This window comes from Stegastes partitus, unplaced genomic scaffold (genome assembly GCF_000690725.1).
Source record: "Stegastes partitus isolate 25-593 unplaced genomic scaffold, Stegastes_partitus-1.0.2 Scaffold118, whole genome shotgun sequence".
NCBI classification, from domain to species: domain Eukaryota; kingdom Metazoa; phylum Chordata; class Actinopteri; family Pomacentridae; genus Stegastes; species Stegastes partitus.
The window spans coordinates 460,857-480,476 of record NW_007577849.1 but is presented as its reverse complement, the minus strand read 5'-3'; the positions used below and the strand labels follow the sequence as shown (position 1 = coordinate 480,476).

Here is a 19,620-nt window from a genome sequence, read left to right as displayed (position 1 = left end):
TATTCTGCTGACTCAGACTCTTGTGGTGTCATGCTTGCTGTTTATGTGTAAGAAAGTTTGGATGCGTTGTCCATGTGAGGCCTTAGTGCAAAGTGTTTGTGTGGTGTTAGAGGGGTGTGATAAAATATATATATATATGTAATTTATTAGCGTCCCTATCATTGTGTGTGTCTGACAAGAACTAGGACAGGGACAAGTAACCTTGGACAGGTGTGCTTCACATGTGGTGCAGAGTGCATGTGTGTGTGTGTGTGTGTGTGTTTGTATTTGCATGTGTTCTTGTCTGTATTTATTTGGGATACAACATCCACATGACAGCAAGTTTGTCTGTGATTGAAGCAGTTTACTTCATGTAATGGATGCTTGTTTCAAAAGAAAAGCTACCAGCATTTTCCACAGATAGTCAAATGAAAACGAAAGACATGCGATTCAAGCTGTCAGGGTTGTTTTGAACAAAGCAAAGGTAAGTTTCAAACTTCCCCCAACTGCCATGGCTTTGCGAGCTGTCAGTCACACTCAGCACTCTGGGTTTTTGCCAGCACTGAGGTTTGGCTCATACAAGTAGCCTCTGCCTGAGCTTTACAAAGGTGTGTCTCTGTATTATGCTCTAATGGCTATGATTAGGTTTGGTTGCCAGGTGATATGCAGTATCAGGGCTGTGAACATTTCAGGTATGATCAGAAGTTCTTTGTCTGGTTTCAAAATTAATTTTAGCCTCAGTTGAGAGATCTACATGATTTGTGAGGAGAGTTATGCAAATACTAAAACTAAAAGCGCACAGATGAAGTTGATAGAGAAAATATACAGTAGGTGTGTGCATAATAGACAGAGCTGCCCACAATGAATACATTTCTATCGATTAATTTGTTTGCGTTTTCATTGAGTAGCTGATTAATCTAAATGAAGACTTTTCCTAAAATGGTTTTTAGATAAGAAACAATGCCTGTTCCAACAAGCCCAGCGCACACAAACACACGCATGGGCATTGTCAATCAAAGTAAAATAAGCCCAGATTCAAGCCAAAACTTTTTTTTCAAACACATATTCAGTGAAAATTCTAAGGCAGCAGGCAGACAACTTTATGGCTTTAAGAGCGTATTTAACAGCTACAAAGAAAAGACATATTAAAAAGCTCTCCTAGCTAGTAATACACAATGCTTATCGTGGTTGTGCCTTTTCTGCTGGTGGGTCGTCCATGACATTACTTGTGTGTTTTCCAGGTGTTCATGCATTATGCCAGTGCTGCTGTGATATCCCACTGAAACTCGTTTACAAACCATCTTTTTATTTTGGGATAATTTGAAGTACTCAAAGTCTGAGGTCTGTGAAAACTGGAGGTCTGAATAACTTTAAACGGTAAGAGTCCATGACATGTTCATATACATGAAGAATGGACCCTGTTTAGAATTGAATCCCATGTTTCCTCATCCATTTGCAAATTTAGGTCCTCTTCCCATAAGCCCATAATTATAGATAAGAGGAGGCCTTCAGAAAGAGAAACAAGCTCATATACATGAGTAACCACACTCTTTCCAAATGGATATATACCCAGAAAGTTGCCTAAATGATTTTATTTGAGGCATAAGGGAAGCGGAGCAGATTAGTTCCAGCAAAGTTTTGTAACTTGTAAATAGCTACAAAGCTGGGTGTTGTTCAGTTCAATTCAGTTCACTTCAAATAGTAAGGTGAAGACCTTGTGGATTTTAAACAAAGAACATTGAACCTAGTAATCCAACGTTGCCTTTGGATTCCCTATGAGCAAGCAGTTGGCAACAGTGGGAAGGAACCAAAAGAAAAACCTTTAACGGGGAGAAAAAAACCTCAGACAGAACCAGGCTCAGGGTAGGCAGCCATCTGCTTCGACTGGTTTGGATGAGTGGGGATGAGGGGGGTGGGGGATTATATTTCTGTTTCAACTGAGTAAAAGAGGCAAAAATACTTGGACAGACATATGGATCTACAAAAGATTTAATACCTTGTTTCTCACAGATTTTAAAAGCCAGCTCCAGCAGTGATAGAGGCAGAGAAGGATTTTAACCTATCGGTGGTAAGAGGGTCATTAAAGTCTTTGGAAGTGTTAATGCTAAAGCGAGATAGGGTGCTGCAGCCAATATTGCTGCTCTTGTTTTGAAGAACTGATTTGATACTGAAGAACAACACTTGTTGCAATGAACTGAAGCACGTTAGAAAAAATAAATTAAAAAAAAAAAAAAAAAACATGCACCAGTTTAAAACATTAATCAGTAATGCCAACTCATCATGACAACTGTACGGAGTAAACCTGTACTTACGGGTACATCTCTCTGTTTAGCTGCCTTCAAACAGAACTCTTGAGGTCATATTGTTGACATGGGAAGTCGAGTATAGAGTATGCTTGGCATGCAAGTGACAAATGAAACTGAAGTCGTTCTGGAAACTTTTCAAAAATGTCATGCATTTTACTTGTCAAAAGTAAGGTAAGTACACCACAGTGATACAGTTTTAAACTTATTAGATCAGGGATTTTAGATTGTCTCCTGTACAAAGACAAATATGCTGTCAGTGGGTTATTCAAGCAGACCCCAATAACAGGCATTCTTGTCAACAGTTGTGGACCATGGTGACTGTATTTGGCTATGTTCAAGTGAGTGTGTGCATGTCATTGAGTTGGTTTGTGTCTGCGTGCATGTAGATGCTAGTGCATGTCCATGCTATGCAGCCTCGCTGTCATACTTCCAAGGTCATGTGTCGCTGGAGGGTATAAACTGCTGTGAGCTGAATGACAGGTCTGTGGTTTTTGTCAGACCTCTCATGCAGAGCAGAAGGAGAGGTGATAAATGGGAAGTTGTCTCTCAATCTGTCTTTACGTCTTTCTATCCTGTCAGTGTGTGCATAAGACTTCCACCATCATTTCTTAGCACACCCTTCTGACTTTACCTTTCTGTCTAAATCACAGTATTACAACAAGCACTGGTCAGCAAGACAAGAATGTCTTTACAGGCAAGGTTTTTCCCGTTACAGAGTAAGAGAAAACGCAAACAGACACTTGCTCTTTTTTACTTATTTTTATTTTCTATTTTGTTTTTGGGGTTTTTGTTTGTTTATTTTTTTTAGATGGAAAGCATCTGAGAACTGTCATCTTCAGGTTTCTCCACAAATGTTCTGTGGTATTCAAGGCTGGACCACTCAAGGCCAGTTAGAGACTTTACCCAAAGCTGCTTGCGGTGAAGTTTTGGCTGAAAATTTCGTTTTATTATGGTGCTGAAAGGTAAACCATCGCTTTAGTGTCAGGTTGCAAGGACTCTGTATTTTGTTGCATTCATCCTTTCTTCACATCTCACCAGTACTTCTGTCCCTGTTGCTGAGAAGGAACCCATAACATAATGTTGCCACCACCATGCTTCACTGTAGAAATGGTATTAGCCAGGGGATGAGCAGTGCCTGTTGCTTTAAAAGCATAGTGCTTGAACTGCTGCTTCTCAGAAAGACATTTTTTGTCTCATCCAAGCAGAGACTCTTTTCCTCACACTCAGAGTGGCTTCCGTCCAGCATGTCTACCATAAAGGTCTGAATAAAGGACTGCAGCTGTAATGGCTGTCCCCCTGGCAGGTTATCTTATCTCTGCAGAAGACTTGTGTTCTATTAGGGTGACTTTTGGGTCAGTGGTCACCTCGCTTACCCCTTATTTTGTTGCACAATTATTGTGATCACTGTACTCCTGGGAACACTCAGAACTTCAGAAATGGTTTTCCCCATGCCCTGATCTTTGCATTGCCATCGTGGGTGTCTACAAAAAGTTTCTCTGACTTCATAGCTTGGTTCATGTCCTGGCATGAAGTGTAAATTGTTTAATTAATTTTGTTTTTAAATCATTAATAATGAAATTTACAAGACGTGTATTCATTTAGTAATTTTTCATGGAAAAAAATAACTTTTTGAATACAGTGTATCTACACTCTACCCATTGCAGTAATAACATGTTGCTAACAGTAAATGTTTTCACATGGTGCATAGTACCTCCTCAGTGTTTCTTTCAATCTGTATCGATAAGATCTAGATGTCATTTTGTGTATTGACGTTGGAGAGATTGCCATCTGTGAGCTATCAGTTTCTTGGTAGCTGTGGGGCGTGCTAGCCAGCAGCACCTCTATTTGAGTTCTGAAATGGATATGTGTATTGTTATTTAATCTGTTTTAATATTTCTGTCAATGGATCAGATAACTTTTACAGTTAAAAATGGTTAGAAATGCACGTCTTAAGTATCTGTGGCTTAAAGTGACATCTAACCAGCGGTTCAAAAAGATGAAAATAATGAACATATTCAATTTTAAAGAGAAAATCAGCACATTTTGAAATACAAGAAGCTGTAATGAATGAATATATGTCACTTTGCCTCGTTAAATGACTCTAAAGTATTGTGCAATTTTCTGCCTATAGCGTAATCTGCCAATTGTAATACAAAATCATTGCATGATCACTCTGGAATGATGGCAGTTCACAGTAGCAGGAGTGGGAGGCTATTTATCTGTGATCTGTGGTGTGATCTGATTGACAGAAAGGAATCACCATCTGAGGTTCCCATGCATCAAGAACTACAAATGTAAATTAGGCTTTGTTAGAGTCACGTACCAGCATTCCACGCGGTGCAGTCACGTACCGTCAATACATGACCAATCTTCCTTTTGTTTTAAACATACAAGTTTATTCTTGTGCAGCACAAACAAGTGTGAAAAGCAGGAGTGCTGCATACCACAGCTGCTGCACAAGGACTGTGTGACAGTGTCAAGTGTGTGCTCCATACGTGTAAACACATCCCCTAAAACACGTAGTTTTGTTACTGCAGGTGAAGGTTTATCTGTGTGTCCATGCACAGAGGAAAGACTGTGATCAAATAAATCCTGCTCTTATCTTTGCACTGACCCTGTGCAGTATCCTGCAACTGCATTAGATCACATTAAATCTCTTAGTGATGCAATTGTTCATTGTTTATTAACAATAAATATTTTGAAAGCACAACAAAATTTCACACATTTCATCACTCTGTGTCAGAGCGATATAGCACTTCCAATAAGACAGCAGAACGTGCAAAAGCAATAGTTCTTGCTGCTAGCATGAAACAATATGTTTCAAAATGTGAGTTGCATCTACACCTGTAAGACTTTCATAGAGCAGTTGCTCAGCTAGTTTTTTTTTGTTGTTGTTGTTGTTTTTTAATCCGGACTGCAGGTAGGAATAAAAAGCTCCCACATCAAGCCCTAAAAATAGCCACGTTGACATACCACACCTCAGTATCTGTCAACTGCCTGGCCAGGGGTGCATTCTGTGTAGTCTCAATTCTAAACTTCCTTCTTGCTTCAGATGGCTGTCATTCCAAAAGTCAGATTTGCGTCACAAATTTCAAGAGAACTAGACTCGTTTGCATACCCTCATACGTCATCAGTTCTGTCGTCACAAGGTGAGACGCTCAGACAATGGTTCCAGTGATTCAGAGAAATAAAGACACTGAGTGTTGTGTTGTGTTGTGGTTATGACTGTTGGCAAGGGAATCAACCCACCTGTTGAGGTGATCAGTGTGACAAAGACACACCTGACTGATGTAGTTTCTAAATAATGTTTGGTATTGTTCAGCTGTACTGAGCTTAAGGACTAGCTCCACTCTTGGATACTCTTGACACAGTAAGATATCATCATGAATGAATTCCTCATGGCTTTGTGATTGCATGAGTCTTTGCTCTTACAGACATGGCCTGAACCTTTCTTAGTCAGTTTTGAGAATAAAGCCAGTACCTGCTAGCTAACTAGAAAGACAGTTTGCAAGCCGTACATTTTTGTAAACCTTGATTAGAGCCAAGTGAGTGCAGGTCCCTCAGCCCTGACAAGCCCTATGCCACATTATAATCCTGTAAGCTCATCAAGTTTAAATACAATTAAAGATTCTATACACTGTGATAAAATGTTGCATGAAAAGTAACCAGCAACAGGCACAACCTCAGTCTGTTTTTTCAGCTTGCGAACAACGACTGTGTACAGTCTGTACAACACCTTTAACTGTATGGCACACACCTAGAACAGAAATATGCAAACCTAAAATAGCATTACAAACATTCTCAGCTGCACAAAAGACATTGCCTTAGCTCATCACGTAGTATATCTACCAATCTAAGACCTCCCACCTTGTAATATGATCTTTAAAATCAAGCAGCCATCTTTTCAGTGGAAATAGTCATGCCACATGTTCTACCCTGAGGCACTGATGTGTGAAAACATTTGTCAATTACTGGGAAGTTTTCTGATGCCTTGACTGACAACTATGTGCAACCAGTCAATGTCAAGTCAGTATTCATTACTGAGTGACCTTACTAAGTAGAGCACAACATTTAAAATACATAATTGTATGGTTGTTTTGACTGGTGCTTTGGGACAACTATATTTTTGCTGTATTCTGCGACTGTTACTGACTGATTTGTGACTTGTGATTAACATGCAATCTGTTGTGTATAACCATCTGTTGTCTGCATCCATTGTTTTGTTTGTCAGTGGCAAATAATGAACAAATTGTTACTCTGTCATTCAGTGGGACAGACACCAAAATGATATTACAAATATTTTAAATTGCTGTCAAGGTTTTGCCTTTGCGCTTACTTGCTTACTGTAAAATCAAATTAAATATGGTTAGACTGGAAAGATCCCTCTCCAGAGTACAACAAATATCCCATTACTAAATTATACAACAGGCCAATAAATGCAGTGTGTTTAATCTGGGGCTTTCATACCAAGTGTCTTTGAGCATTTTCTTTCCTTTAACACTTTTCTACAGAGATCATTGTTACAGTCGTATTGTGCAGCCAGGTCTTGTTCAAAACCACATAACTTTATTTGAGCTTTTAATCAAGATTCTGGAGAAACAAAAACTAAAACGGACCCCCCGTGGGATCATGTGTATAAAATGACAAGTGTGTATAAAGTCACAAGACGGCTTCAAAATCTTAATTTAATGTTACCAACTGTTACATTGCTGTCGCTAATGTCAAGTCACTCCCACCAGAGACAACGCCAAAAGCATCTTTCCTGAGCTAAGGAGAAAAATAACTGGACTGTTGCTCAGTGGTTCAAAGTCCTCTTTTCAGATGAAAGTATATTAAAGTGACTAGGGCTTCAAAAACACCTTAGCAATGCCACGTGCTGATCGCCTTCATGCCACACTGCATTGATGCAGTACTTTGTGATTAAGGAGCCCCAACCAAGTATTGAGTGTATAAATGATAATACGTTTCATAAGTTAGACATTTCTGTATTGTGAATCTTCTTTTCAATTGCTATTAGGAAATATTCTAATAATTCATGATACTGAATTTCTGATTTGCATGAGCGTTAAGCTGTAATCATCCAAATTATGCAAATAAAGGCCTGAAATATTTTACTTTACGTGTAATAAATATAGAATATATAAAAGTTTACCTTTATGAATTAATTTTTTTTTTTTTTATGTACTTTTTTCACAGTCTTATATTTTTTTAGGATTCATTAGTAGTTTCACTACAAGTTTGGAAAACTGTGTCTGTTTTGCCCTTCCCTCTGTCACTCCAACTAGCAGTGCACTGAACCCAGTGCAGCATGAACTGTGTTGTGTCTAAAAGGGCCAAAAGAAGTTGCAGGGGCACAAATCTTGTCAGTAGGGCAGGTGGAGAGGGATGCTTGTATTGGCATACACGACAGTTTAAATCTTTTTCACTAAATGTTCTCCCTCAGACACTCAAGGACGTTATGACCCTCCAAGATGTCTTACCCCAGAGGATGAATTCACAGTGCACAACTCTATGAATGTTGAACAAAATGATGAGAATGCTCCTGGTCGTGTATCTTACCTTCTTAAGTCCTAGAGGCTGGGGTAGGACTTTCACTGCATAGACTGATATTTGTTTTCTGGGTTGCAGCCATAGATCCAGCTCTCATCAGCAGTGATGATCCTCGACATAAAGGTTTAGTCAGTTTGACATAGAATTTGATGTTTGCTGTGTGCCCTAGTTTGAGGTTCACAATGAAATTACAAATGTGTACTTGCATGTGGTCAAAACAGGACTTCAAGCGCTGGGAACAGTGTATCGCTGCTCAAGAAGACTGCTTTGAAGGGGATAGCAACTAAATTTAAATCAAATATTTTGCTTTCTTTAGGCCCAATGTCTAAACTTTTGACAACACATCATATATGATGATCTATGCATGGATTAGTGACCTCAGGTAAAAAGTAGTAAGCAGTAGAAGACAAAAGTTCAATTGTGTAGCACATGTACTAAACAGTCAGAGACACAATATGAACCTCCTGAAAGCCTCAGTTTTGATTATTTCACAAGTCAGCATTCCTTGATCAAGGTATTAAAACCACATACGTTAATTTTCACCAACATGACCATCAGATGATAATATACACAGGACAGTCTTGCTGACCACAATAATAATAATAATAATAATAATAATAAGAGTATCGTAGTTGTTCAAACTGAGGTAATGGGACACCTGTCCTCAACGGCATTCATAGTGTTATACTTGTGTTACAACTAAAGTGTGGCAGAAATTGTGGTTTTAAAAAAGGTGGTGGAGAAGGTTTTGTAGACACTGTTAACCATTGACAAGCACTTTGGTTGACACATACTGACCTTTGCAATAAGTACGTTTGTCTCTTGTAGCTGTAGACAGAAGGTACTTGGTGTTTAGGCCTCACTGAAGAAGCAGAGCTGGTTTTAAGTTTCATTTTACTCCAGCAGGCAGTCCAGACCTCATAAATCCACTCCCAGGGTCCTTGTAGCGCTGTCTCCAACATACAGAATGGTTATTGCAGTTCCTCTGATCTGAACAGAATGAGACAAGCTGCTGTGAAGTGTTGCAGATTGTCTTTATTTTCTTGACTCTACCTCATCTTTACACCAATTACTGCTTTTACTTGTTTTCTAGTACACAGTAACATTAGTGTTGGGCAACTTACAGTAAAATTGCAGAAACCCCACTGTCAGATCCCACTATGGAAAAAAATCTTCTTCATAACAATGAGAATAACAGGTATGGCCCCACATACATGTGTGTTCACCAACGTGTTGGCTCTTGGCAGGCAGTAACTCATACACTGCCCCCTGTGCCCCAGAGAAGATTTTAAGTTAGTCTGTTTTGTTGCACAATAGCTGCTACATAATGAAGCCTGAATTATGGTGGGTATTTCAGTTTCCCATTACTAGGTTGGAATTCTCTTTCGGTGTTCAGTGGAGAAGCTTGAGGAACATAAGAGGCTCTTGAACCCATCCTCTGTTTGACTACTGAAAGGAAAAATCAACTCTTAGACTTTTGGTTTTATTTTCATTCTTGTAGTTGTTTGTAGAGATAACTGGCATCTAGTCAATGACGATTTCTGTCCCCTAAAGCTTGGTTATTTGAAATAAAAACTGAAGAAGTCCTGATTTGAACGTACATTGTTTGTAGCAGTGTTTGTCCACAAAACATCAGCAGAAAAGGCTTTTTCGAATCTGTCTTGTCTCAAAATTACATACCTGTCAATCAAAGTTTAAAAAAAAATAGGGAGCCCCACTTAACCTGGTTTCAGTACACTGTTTTGCTCTCACAAGATACCCTTAGCTGTTTAAGTCCGGACCAGACCAGACTATGTACTACTTCAATTGTTAAATCAGATAAATCTTGAAGGGCGGCACACTTATGTATCCAAAAAGAATGCACAGACTCATGAGAAGAAAGTAGACACAGCTTTACCATGTAGAGGACCATGACAGCTCCCAGTACACAGCCCATGTGGTGATCCTATACGCATCAGTTAGACAATTCACTTTTAGGCAAGCAGTTTGCTGATGCCCTCTGCACTCAGTACCAAAGCTTGAAAACTATTTAGCAATCAACCTATTTAGTACAATATTATAATGACCCAAATGAAAGATGAACAAAACCACGAACGCAACAGCACCATAATGAATAAAGCAGAAGGTTTTCTTTCATGGGAGTCTTTTACTTCTGTTACAGGGCTGTCAGAAAATCCATCAGTCAGAGTCAGTGACCTGCCAAGATAATGACCCGCTAAATATGTTGAGCTGAATTCATAGATCTGATTTCACTGAGGCTGTAAGCTGAGGTATTCACCTTCATTTGTCAGTTATCATTCAGTTAAATATGGTTTTGGACAATCTGGCCATGTCTGGTCGGCAGGGATAGGGAGGAATGAGCAGCTATTATTATCCTGCTTTACGTCTCTGGCAGTGCAGTGGTGTCAGTCAGAGGCCGGCGGTGGAAGCCAGGGGGCCGGTTAGGACTGCTGGCTCTCTGAGGTGCTTCATCTCGGGACCGAGGCAGCGAGACCTCTAACTGAACCGCAGCCATTTGGATGGAGAAGTGCTGAGGCAGCAAGCTCGGGCCATTTCCCTGGGTGGAGTTCCCATACCGCACTACAGGTCTTAAAACAAGAAGAGGTGGCGGTCGGCTGTGAGCCAGTTTATGACTTTATTATCATGCAAACATTGTCCCAGTGCTCAGATTCACACATCATTGTCAATTATTTGGTTTTAGTCCACACTTGTTTCTCAGCAGCAGCAGTTAGCACCAGCATCTGCAATCAATTTGTGTGATTTATGTGCCAGAAATTAGTCTGTGTTTTAAAAGCAGCATGTGTCTGTGTTTCACCCTGTCATATTGGGTGTTGGCAAATAGACTGAGCTCCAGGATTCCTCAGATTCCTCTTGGTAGAAGCCAGTGATAAGGGGAAATGTGAGGTAAAGAGAGACCTTGGTGTTCTGACAGCAGTTTGCCTCATTGATGGATAGAGGTGAATGTTTGAACACCAGACAGACATAAAGAAGCAAATGGCTTTTATGTGCAGTGTGATTTATCCATTGAACAAGCTTTGTCGAGCTCCGCCGGCTGAATTTATGGCACTTGACACACGAAACGGGCTATCAGTACTGAGTTTGGATGTTTGGCAGAAGCCCACAGTACTTTCACACAAGGAAGCATGAAATATTAGCATTATTTTAAAAGGTTTCCGTATATTAGGGAGGAATTGGGTGTTCTTTTCCAAGATGGTTCACAGTAAAGCCATTCTCTGTTGGGAAAGATCGCTGACAGCCAGACTCTCAGCTGGTCTGAATGGAAAATGATAGAGAACAATGAAAGACAAGGTTGCAGAAGTGGTTACACATTTTCACTTGAAAGTTGTCAGTGACCATTGAAGCTTGTCAGCCAGATTCCATACAGATTAAATATGAATAATGATTGTAAAAAAAAAAAAACATCCAAAGCTCAGAAACCTCAGTCCTTTAATGTTGACTGTGTTGTTAGTCCGAGTGCCTGAGTTTTTCATTAAAATTGGTAAACAGAATATAGTTATTTTTGAAAGCTAAATACTGCTACATTGAGAAACTCTAGGCTGTAACACAGGATTCCTGCTATTATCATTTATATTTTAATATTCATGCATCCTCAAATATTTTGCATGATATCGTGGAAAGAAGTTTGTACACAAGTTATGGACAAATGTGACAAAAACAAAATGTTCAAATATCAGATGGATATTTTTAAAAAGCTGCTCCTTAGTGTTATTGAAATAGGGTTAAACAACATTTTACTTTTCTAAGATTGCCTGCTGCCATTGAGGATATTTTTTTGAAACTGTTTGTTGTTGTAGGCCTTGTATTATGACTGACAAATGGTTTGATTAGTTTTGTAGATCAGTCTCAGACATCCTTAGCTTTAATGTAGCCTGGACAAACTCAGCTGTGTGTATGAAGGCTTTACTACTCCAGTAGCTTTCAACCAGTATGAAACTGAAATCTTAAGGCTATGGTCTCCCTAAAGCTGTCTAGCAATCCACAGTTTGTCTTTTGTTTTTTTTCTGTTTTCGGAATCTATTGAAACTGTGCATTCATTGTCTTAAAAAAAATCAAAGTGATTTGTTAATATTTAGCCGAACCACAATCAAAGTGGGTGGGAATGATGATAAAACTGAAAAAGGACAATGTTAGCTTCTGTCTTGTATTCATTCATACATTAAACCAGTGAGGTGTTTGAATGGGAAGATGGGGGAATGGTAACAACAACAGTGGTATGTTCGTCATCTTTGTACTCACATTTCCATAGGCCTGCTTATCTGATGGTGGCCAATCTGGTCTCAACTTCCTTTCTGATCATTTACACCAACGTCAAAAGTCATTTTCTCCTTCCTTCCTCTCCTTCAGTTCAATTCACTTTCTTGACAAGATGATTTGATCAAAACACAATGCCAATGTTTATTTTGCATAAAAAGACTACTGAGTAGATAGCCTGTGATTCAGGTGCCTTCATTTGGCTGATTTATTCTCACTTACTATTTTCACTTTGCTAAATAAATTAGCAAATTGTGAGAATAGAACTTGCATTTAACATAGAAAAGTGTGTCCAACACACACACGTAGGAATTTAAGCGTGGTGTTTTGGGAAGTGTGTGCGAAAATGATCACCTGTCAGTCTCAGTGACATTAGGCTTTTGCTCTCATGTTTGATTGAGAGACAAACCGTAATTAAAAGGGATTATGTGCTTGAGAAACCACAACATGATCAAAAGCAGATTTGTGTTGAGGGAGAGCACACTCATGCACAGTTCACCATTATGCTCATGTTAGGTTTGGGTGCGGTTTTTTTAGTATAGAAGCTATGATTTAAGGGATTGCTCGGCTGTCAGCCATGTGTATATCATCCTAAGTGGCTTGTTTGACTCTGCTTTGTTTTCTTGCGATCAGCCACATCTTTAGAATAGTTAAGTAGAAGGAGCAGCTTGTTGCAGAAGCATTTCTGTCCATCTGTTAATTTGCATTTCAATGGTTTCTTTTAATATCCTCAGTGCATTTTCAAATAGAAACACAGCGGCATGGTGAAGAAATTCAACAAGAGTTGACCTTCGGTTAAAATTTTATAAAAACTGCAGTTTTCTCATGTGTCTACAGTTTTGGATCTTGACCTCTCCATGGGAGCATGCAAGAAAATTTTAGGCTCTGATACCAAATGTTTCTTACCAGAAATCTTTTTGGAAGAGGTTGTTGAACACCATTACATTAGGCCATAATGTCCACAGACCTTGGGCATTTAATCAATTTGATGTGGTATCTTTTGTTCTACGGTGAGGATCATTTATCCCTTTTCTACTGCAGGAACCTTAGATTAAAATAGGTGCAGGGTCCAGTTACTATTTGCCATTGCCAGCAGCACTGTTAATTCTAGCCAGCCATGCAGATGTTTCATCACATTAAAAGTCAGTTCAACTCGATTTTGTTCATATACTTTATTCATACACACTTCGCAACATAAGTCATATGTTACGGTCAAGATTTTTTTGCCAATCTTACCCACAATTCCAATAATTCTCTTTGAACAGCTCTTTGGCTGCAGTGGCGAGAAAAAACTCAAACTGGTGTTAGAGTAAAGGGCAGAGACAAAAGAAGAACAGAGAAATAGGACAAGACTACAAACAAGAGAACAGCAGCAGTGCAGAGGTTGGTGGGACAGTAACAACAAATCACAAACCTGCAACTCTAGACACAGCGATATCTGCAGAGAGGACAAAACACAAAGTATGGGAGAGAGAAGACACAAAGTTTGATATAGGTAACAAAGCCTAATACTAAAAGTAGAGAGGGTGTCTGCCTCCTGAACTTAAACAGGGTGCTGATTCCACAACAGAGGAGCATGATATATGAAGGCTCTGCCTCCCATTTTACTTCAGGAAACTCTGGGAACCACAAGTAGACCTGCAGTCTGAGAATGAAGTGCCTTGTTAGGATGATGTGGTACAATAAGGTCTTATTGATAAGATGTGATAGAGCTTGGTCATTAAGAGCTTTGTATGTGGGAAGAAAAAGGATTTTAAAATCTATTCTGGATTGTATGGGGAACCAATGAAGAGAAGCTGATATGGGAGAAATATAATCTCTTACTGGTTCCTGTCAGAACTCTTTTTTCTTGGGACATTCTGATAATAAGGAATTACAGCTGTTTACTTTAAGGGTTACAAATGCACTAGTTTTTCAACATCACTCTGAGACATAGCCCTAATTTTGACATAGTGCACTGGTGAAACAAGTCTTGTTTTGTTAGGAGAGCAGAGACTTGTTTTATGTGTGATTTTACCAACACATTCTGATCAAACGTGATTTCAAGGTTCCTCGCAGTAGTACTGTAGGCCAACTTAATCAAGTAAATTCATAGTACCAAAACCTCACAAGAAATTTCTGGGAAATTCCAGTTTTGAGAAGCTCCGTGTTAGAGGTTAAGTTGCTGCAAAAAAAAAAGGGAAATTTTCTGTAAACAAAATATCAATTTTACTTCTGGGACCCAAGTTGCCTAAAATACCTCCTTCACTTTTCATTTTCATTTTAAAGTGGTTGGCTTTCGTGCAGAAGGCCATCACAGGCTCAGAGTTACCTCCTTGTAACCTGATCTTTTGCAGCACAAAAATACAGAATTTAGCCGAAGTGTAACAGAGACACACCAACACAATGAGACAAAGAGGTCAGCAGTGTTTTAAACATGTTTTTAACCATGTCTACTTCTTTGTGTGAGTGGTCCCTGAGATTGGAGAGCTGTCTGTCAAGGGGACACTAAAATGGGTGTGTGGGTGGAGAAAAAAGGGGGAGAGTGTGTGGGAGAGAAGATGGAGGGTTTCCGATGGATACCGCTCCCTTGCCACGCGTGAACTGATGTGAATTTAGGTGACAGGAGCCTGTAACCCCTGGGAAAGAATCTCTAAGGGGAAAAAGGGACGGAGAGAGCTGAAAAATGGGATTGACCCTTAACCCTGAGAGTCGGTAATGTGATCCTGGTATCTCTATTGTGGAAGGAGGGAGGTGGGGAGGAGGTCACCAGGGGAAAGGGAAGGTAGCAGCCACGCCACACTGCTGATTAGAACTTCCTGTGGTCAGCCACAGCACTGCAGCTTGAAAACACACAAAGCGCATATGGCTACATTTCAAACAGAACATTGATATACGTGGACACTTTGCATTTTTAGACCTTGCAGTAAGACTCACAGCGTATCTTCTGTTTTACAGTGCTGCATTGCAAAAAATACCCTTCTACAAACTTACCAAATATTGTGCAATCTTTGGAAATTCACAGAAATTGCACAAAGAAGGCTTAGTGTAATCCACTGAATCCCAAAACCCACCAAGGGTTTTTTAAAGGCATGTTGTCCTTAACAGTGACCAAACTTACATCAGTTATCAGAGTGAGAAACTTTAAAAAACAGAAAGAATCATCAGATGGGGAACTTTCTAGCAGCTCTTAAACTGCTCATCTTTGATATTCTGTTGGTATATCTTGTCAAATCACTGAAAAGATATATCATTTGAACCAACCAGACTCTGTACAGAACAAGAGGTCCTGTATACCACGGGATGACTGTCAAGTCATTAGTGACTCAGCAAAAGTCGCAGGACAAAAATTCAGGGCCTGCTTAGTTGTACTGATAAACCAAGTATGGAAAGTAATTTAAAATGTCGGTAGTAAAATATCTATAGTATCAAGTTTCAGTCAAGTTTTTTTTTTTTACTTACAGTATTGGTAATACCTGTGGGAAAATGTTGTACATATTGATTCCAGTTTTCTCAATTTTTGTATAAGTATTTATAGAAATTCAACTTTTCCTCTTTTTAAAAAAATGTATTATTAATGGCATTGTTCCTGTGTCATAGTGTAGCAAGACATTGCTGAGTTCTCTGTTTTTCTAATCATGGTTGTGCTATTTCTGTCGAGATACAAGACTTCATAGTGCAGTGAAAAATGAGTCCACAGTGAGTAAAAATGTGACAGGAGCGAAAAACGCAGAGAAGGGGGGGTTAAAACTGTTCTAAAGGGGGGAAATGTGTGATTTTAGTAATAAAGCTTTAGAAATATTCAGTTAAAACATTTTGAATTTAAAATGAAAAATGTAATATTGATCTTTTAATTCAGCTCTATTTAGGAGTTTAAAAAGACATTAATTCTTGTTGCTACTTTATATCTGACAGGTGGGAGTTTTGCCAGGTCAGTAGATTGCTTCCTCGTGTCTTAATGCATTTGGAGTCACCACTGCAGGGACTGGCACAGTTAAGAAGTAAACCCGAATCTCTGTCGTGGCACCCTGAGAGTTTTGCCCCAGGTTCACTGGCCGTGAAACATTCCATTACATAAAATACAACTTGTTCCACTTGTTTAAAGCTATTTCTAGAATCAAGTGACATTTTCCTACTACTAGCACATCAACTTGCCTTCTTTCCAACTACATTTAAAAGCTTGTATAAAGATTAAAGTACTTGCTAAGCTCTGTGTTTTTGCAGTGAAGACGGCATATTTAACCAATTCATGTAATTTGAAAAAGACATTTTCCATGTTGTCTACAAAATGCTGTAATACTTCAAAAAAGCAAAGCCATCGGGTTTTCCTTTAACAGATGTTTGGTATAGAACCATGTTAGTTTTATTCTGTAAACACGATTTTAATTATTAAAGGTGTAGTCAGGACAAATTATGTTACAGATCAACGCAGCAGAGGTCTTCTTATTCCAAAGCCCTAACATGGGTCAAACTCCAAAACACTGGCTCCTGCGTTTTCACTTTATTTTTTAGAAGGTAAGTACTATTCCTCAAGACATTAACACTGAATTTCAAGCTTAAAATAAATCAAAGGGCCTTTTTGAGGTATTAAAGTATTGATTATAATGGTTAACATAGTACTGGACTTTCACAGTAATGTTCACAGCTTGTACAGATTTATTTTGTATTGCAGTTGTACTCGTTGTGTCATCAAATGTGATTTATGCCAATCAAAACAGTGAGAGAAATTAAATCTGGAAGATAACAGGATGGAAATCACTGTGACTTTGTTCTTTAGCTTGGCACCACTTGCAAGGTTTCAACTACATAGTGTTACTATAATAAGTTTATGTTATCTCTTGACCTTTATTGTTTTAGCACAATAAGATTTCAAGAAAATATGAAAATGAGAGGAACCTTATCTTCAGAGAGCTTTCATTCTATAGAAGAGCAGAGCGTCACTGATATCAATTGCCAAAAAACATGCAAACCAGCCTGCAACTGTTGCGTCACCACTAACCTATAAGGATTTGAATAGTATCAGATGAGGAGGGAATGATTTATTTGTTTGGAAGCCCATCTCTTCTCTTTCCGTCTTCCCCCAACTGTATAAAAATCCTCTTTAAATTATTTTTTCTTTCATTAGCAGCAAAGAGAAAACCTGCAGTTAAAGCTAGGAGGGTTTTACTTGGTCGTGTAGCAATTTCACTTATACTGAAAATAGTCTTGAAATTAAATGGATCTCTGCATTAATGCCAACTTACTGTTAAGTTCATAAATAAATGTACCATGAAAACAACAGAAATTTCTGTGCAAAAAGCACCAGATTCACATGGTTTTTTTTTAAAACTATGTTTAACAAAATAATGTGATGTGGCTCAACAATAGACAGAACTGTCTAAAATGCAGCCAGGAGGCAGCTCAGCAGCCTGAGTTCATTTTTAAAAATCTTGTTTAAATGTGTCAGTTTTCTTGCATGCCACTAATATGCCTAATTTTCTCACTCTTCTAGTAGGAAACAACTCCATCAACTTTTACTAGTCTGAGTGGAGAGGTTGGGCTCTCAAGGGCAAAAACTCAGTTCTACAGTGATTTATTGTTTAATTGAGCTGACTCGTTAAAGTTTGCTGTAATTGATGCCATAAAAAACCTGGCCGTCAGCCAAACTCTGGGTTGTGTAACGCCACAGGTTTAGTATGCAAACCGACATACCTGAGGATATTAGAGTTCACCAGACAGAAGTGTGTTTTCTGATAGCTTCTTTTGTCTCAGAGCGACAGTGCTGAAACTGAGAAAGAGGAGTGCTGGGCTTTTTATCCCGAGCAGTTTGTGCAGAAGCATTAGACTGCTTGTGCTAGAAAAAGAAAGAGAGATTGTGGATTGTGTGTATGAGTGTGTGTGTCTGGCAGTTTGGTATTTCCTGAAGGAGTTTCCTCCTACCGTCAGAGCGGAACCACCCTGGGCCCCTCAGCAGTCCAACCCACAGACTGACCCGGTACTGCTCCCAGAGAGAAACAGAGAGACATGGCTGCAATGTGGAGCCACATTGGATATAAAGGTGTACAAATATAAAGAAGCATTGATAAAGTTGGTGGCAAACAGAGAAGTAGGTCGTTATTAAGGCAGAAACGCTTGGTCTCGCCAAGCCAAGGCAGCGTCTGCAGTTCTGCTTCAGGCTGTGGGCAGCTATCCAGTGGTCTGAGAGTCTTCTACTCACTGTGTCACCCATATTTACATACTGTGTTGTTTTGTGCCATGACGTCTGTGGCTTGATGGATAGGTGTATCCTCAGCACTATACGGTAATTTGTTGGCCGTTGTCTGCCCCAGAGATAGTGAAGGAGAACCGAGGATTGTGGGCCAGGATTCCTGCGCTATCAGCCTGCCTTATTCAGCCAAGGCCCTGACGAGAGAAACCTGCCAGATGGGGAGGAAAGACAGAGGGGGGAGCGAGAGGGAGCGAAAGAGTATTGTTGACAAGGTGAGGGAGAGAAGGGTGAGTTATGTCAGCTTGTGTCTTTGCCCCCTTGTCCCAGCTGGACTTGATTACCCAGAGTTGAACATGGCTGCTGGACTGTAAGATGCACAGAGGATTCTCAGAAGAGGGAGGGGATGATGTGGACAGGTTTTCAGACCTCAGCACCCATGGTGAACTTGGACCTGTGCTCCTGCTTTTCTGACAGTTTTGCAAATTTCACAGTTTTCTGGTTTGATTGTTGAGTTGTGATATGAAGATTTTGAGATAGGTAAAGTAAAAATATAATTTTTTCAAATGTAGTTCAGGTCCTAAAAGTTGCAACAGGTTCTGTATGCAGACATTTGAACATGACTATTTGTCATAAAGCCTTCTGCTTGTTACCCCTGTAAGCATCACAATGCCTACACCAGTGCACCTGTTACCAATAGTAAATGATGGACATACATCCGGCCATGCATGTGATGCATAAGAAAACGTGACTCATCAGACCAGGCCATTGCTCCATGTTGCAGTTCTGATGCTCATGTGCCTGTTGTCAGCACTTTCCGCAGTGGACAGTAGTCAGCATGATTGTGTGATTGATCTGCAGCGACACATCCCCATATGCAGTTTGACACAGCCAAAAATAACGTTTATAGCCATTTGTGCTACAGAAGAACTTCTGTGGAAGAGGACTGATTGAGTCAGCCTTTGCTCCTCATCTACATCGGTGAGCCTTGACAACCCAGTCTCCACAAGATAACGTTTGTAATCTGTCACAAACACATTTCTGATCAACATATCTTATTTTCTTACCTTATATTGTATTTTGTTATTGCAATTAATTTATAGCTTTATTGTTACTACTTTTCAGCCATTCAATCATATTTTAGATGAGGAGGGACTTGTCATCCTGGTAGCCCAGAAAATGGAGGAGAAACTTCAAACATGTTGTGAAGGGGTCATATTTTAACCTAAAAATGATATTCTTTCTAACCCAACAGTGTTTTGGTGTCGAACCTGAACCAACCTTCTAAAATGTAAAAGTGTCTCACGAAGTGTGATAGTTTCCTAAGTCTAACCTCACTGTTTTGTGTCT

The 19,620-nt window shown here is 39.4% G+C and overlaps 1 protein-coding gene across 1 annotated transcript in view; it reads left to right on the top strand.

The window, feature by feature from the left end:
- The window catches only part of gmds (GDP-mannose 4,6-dehydratase), a 190,412-nt gene that overhangs the window by 149,256 nt on the left and 21,536 nt on the right, over window positions 1–19,620 (top strand). Inside the window, exons 10-11 of the mRNA XM_008278193.1 lie at window positions 13,540–13,568; window positions 18,140–18,171. Of these exons, the coding sequence (XP_008276415.1) occupies window positions 13,540–13,568; window positions 18,140–18,171 (61 nt within the window). The remainder of the gene's footprint in view (window positions 1–13,539; window positions 13,569–18,139; window positions 18,172–19,620) is intronic.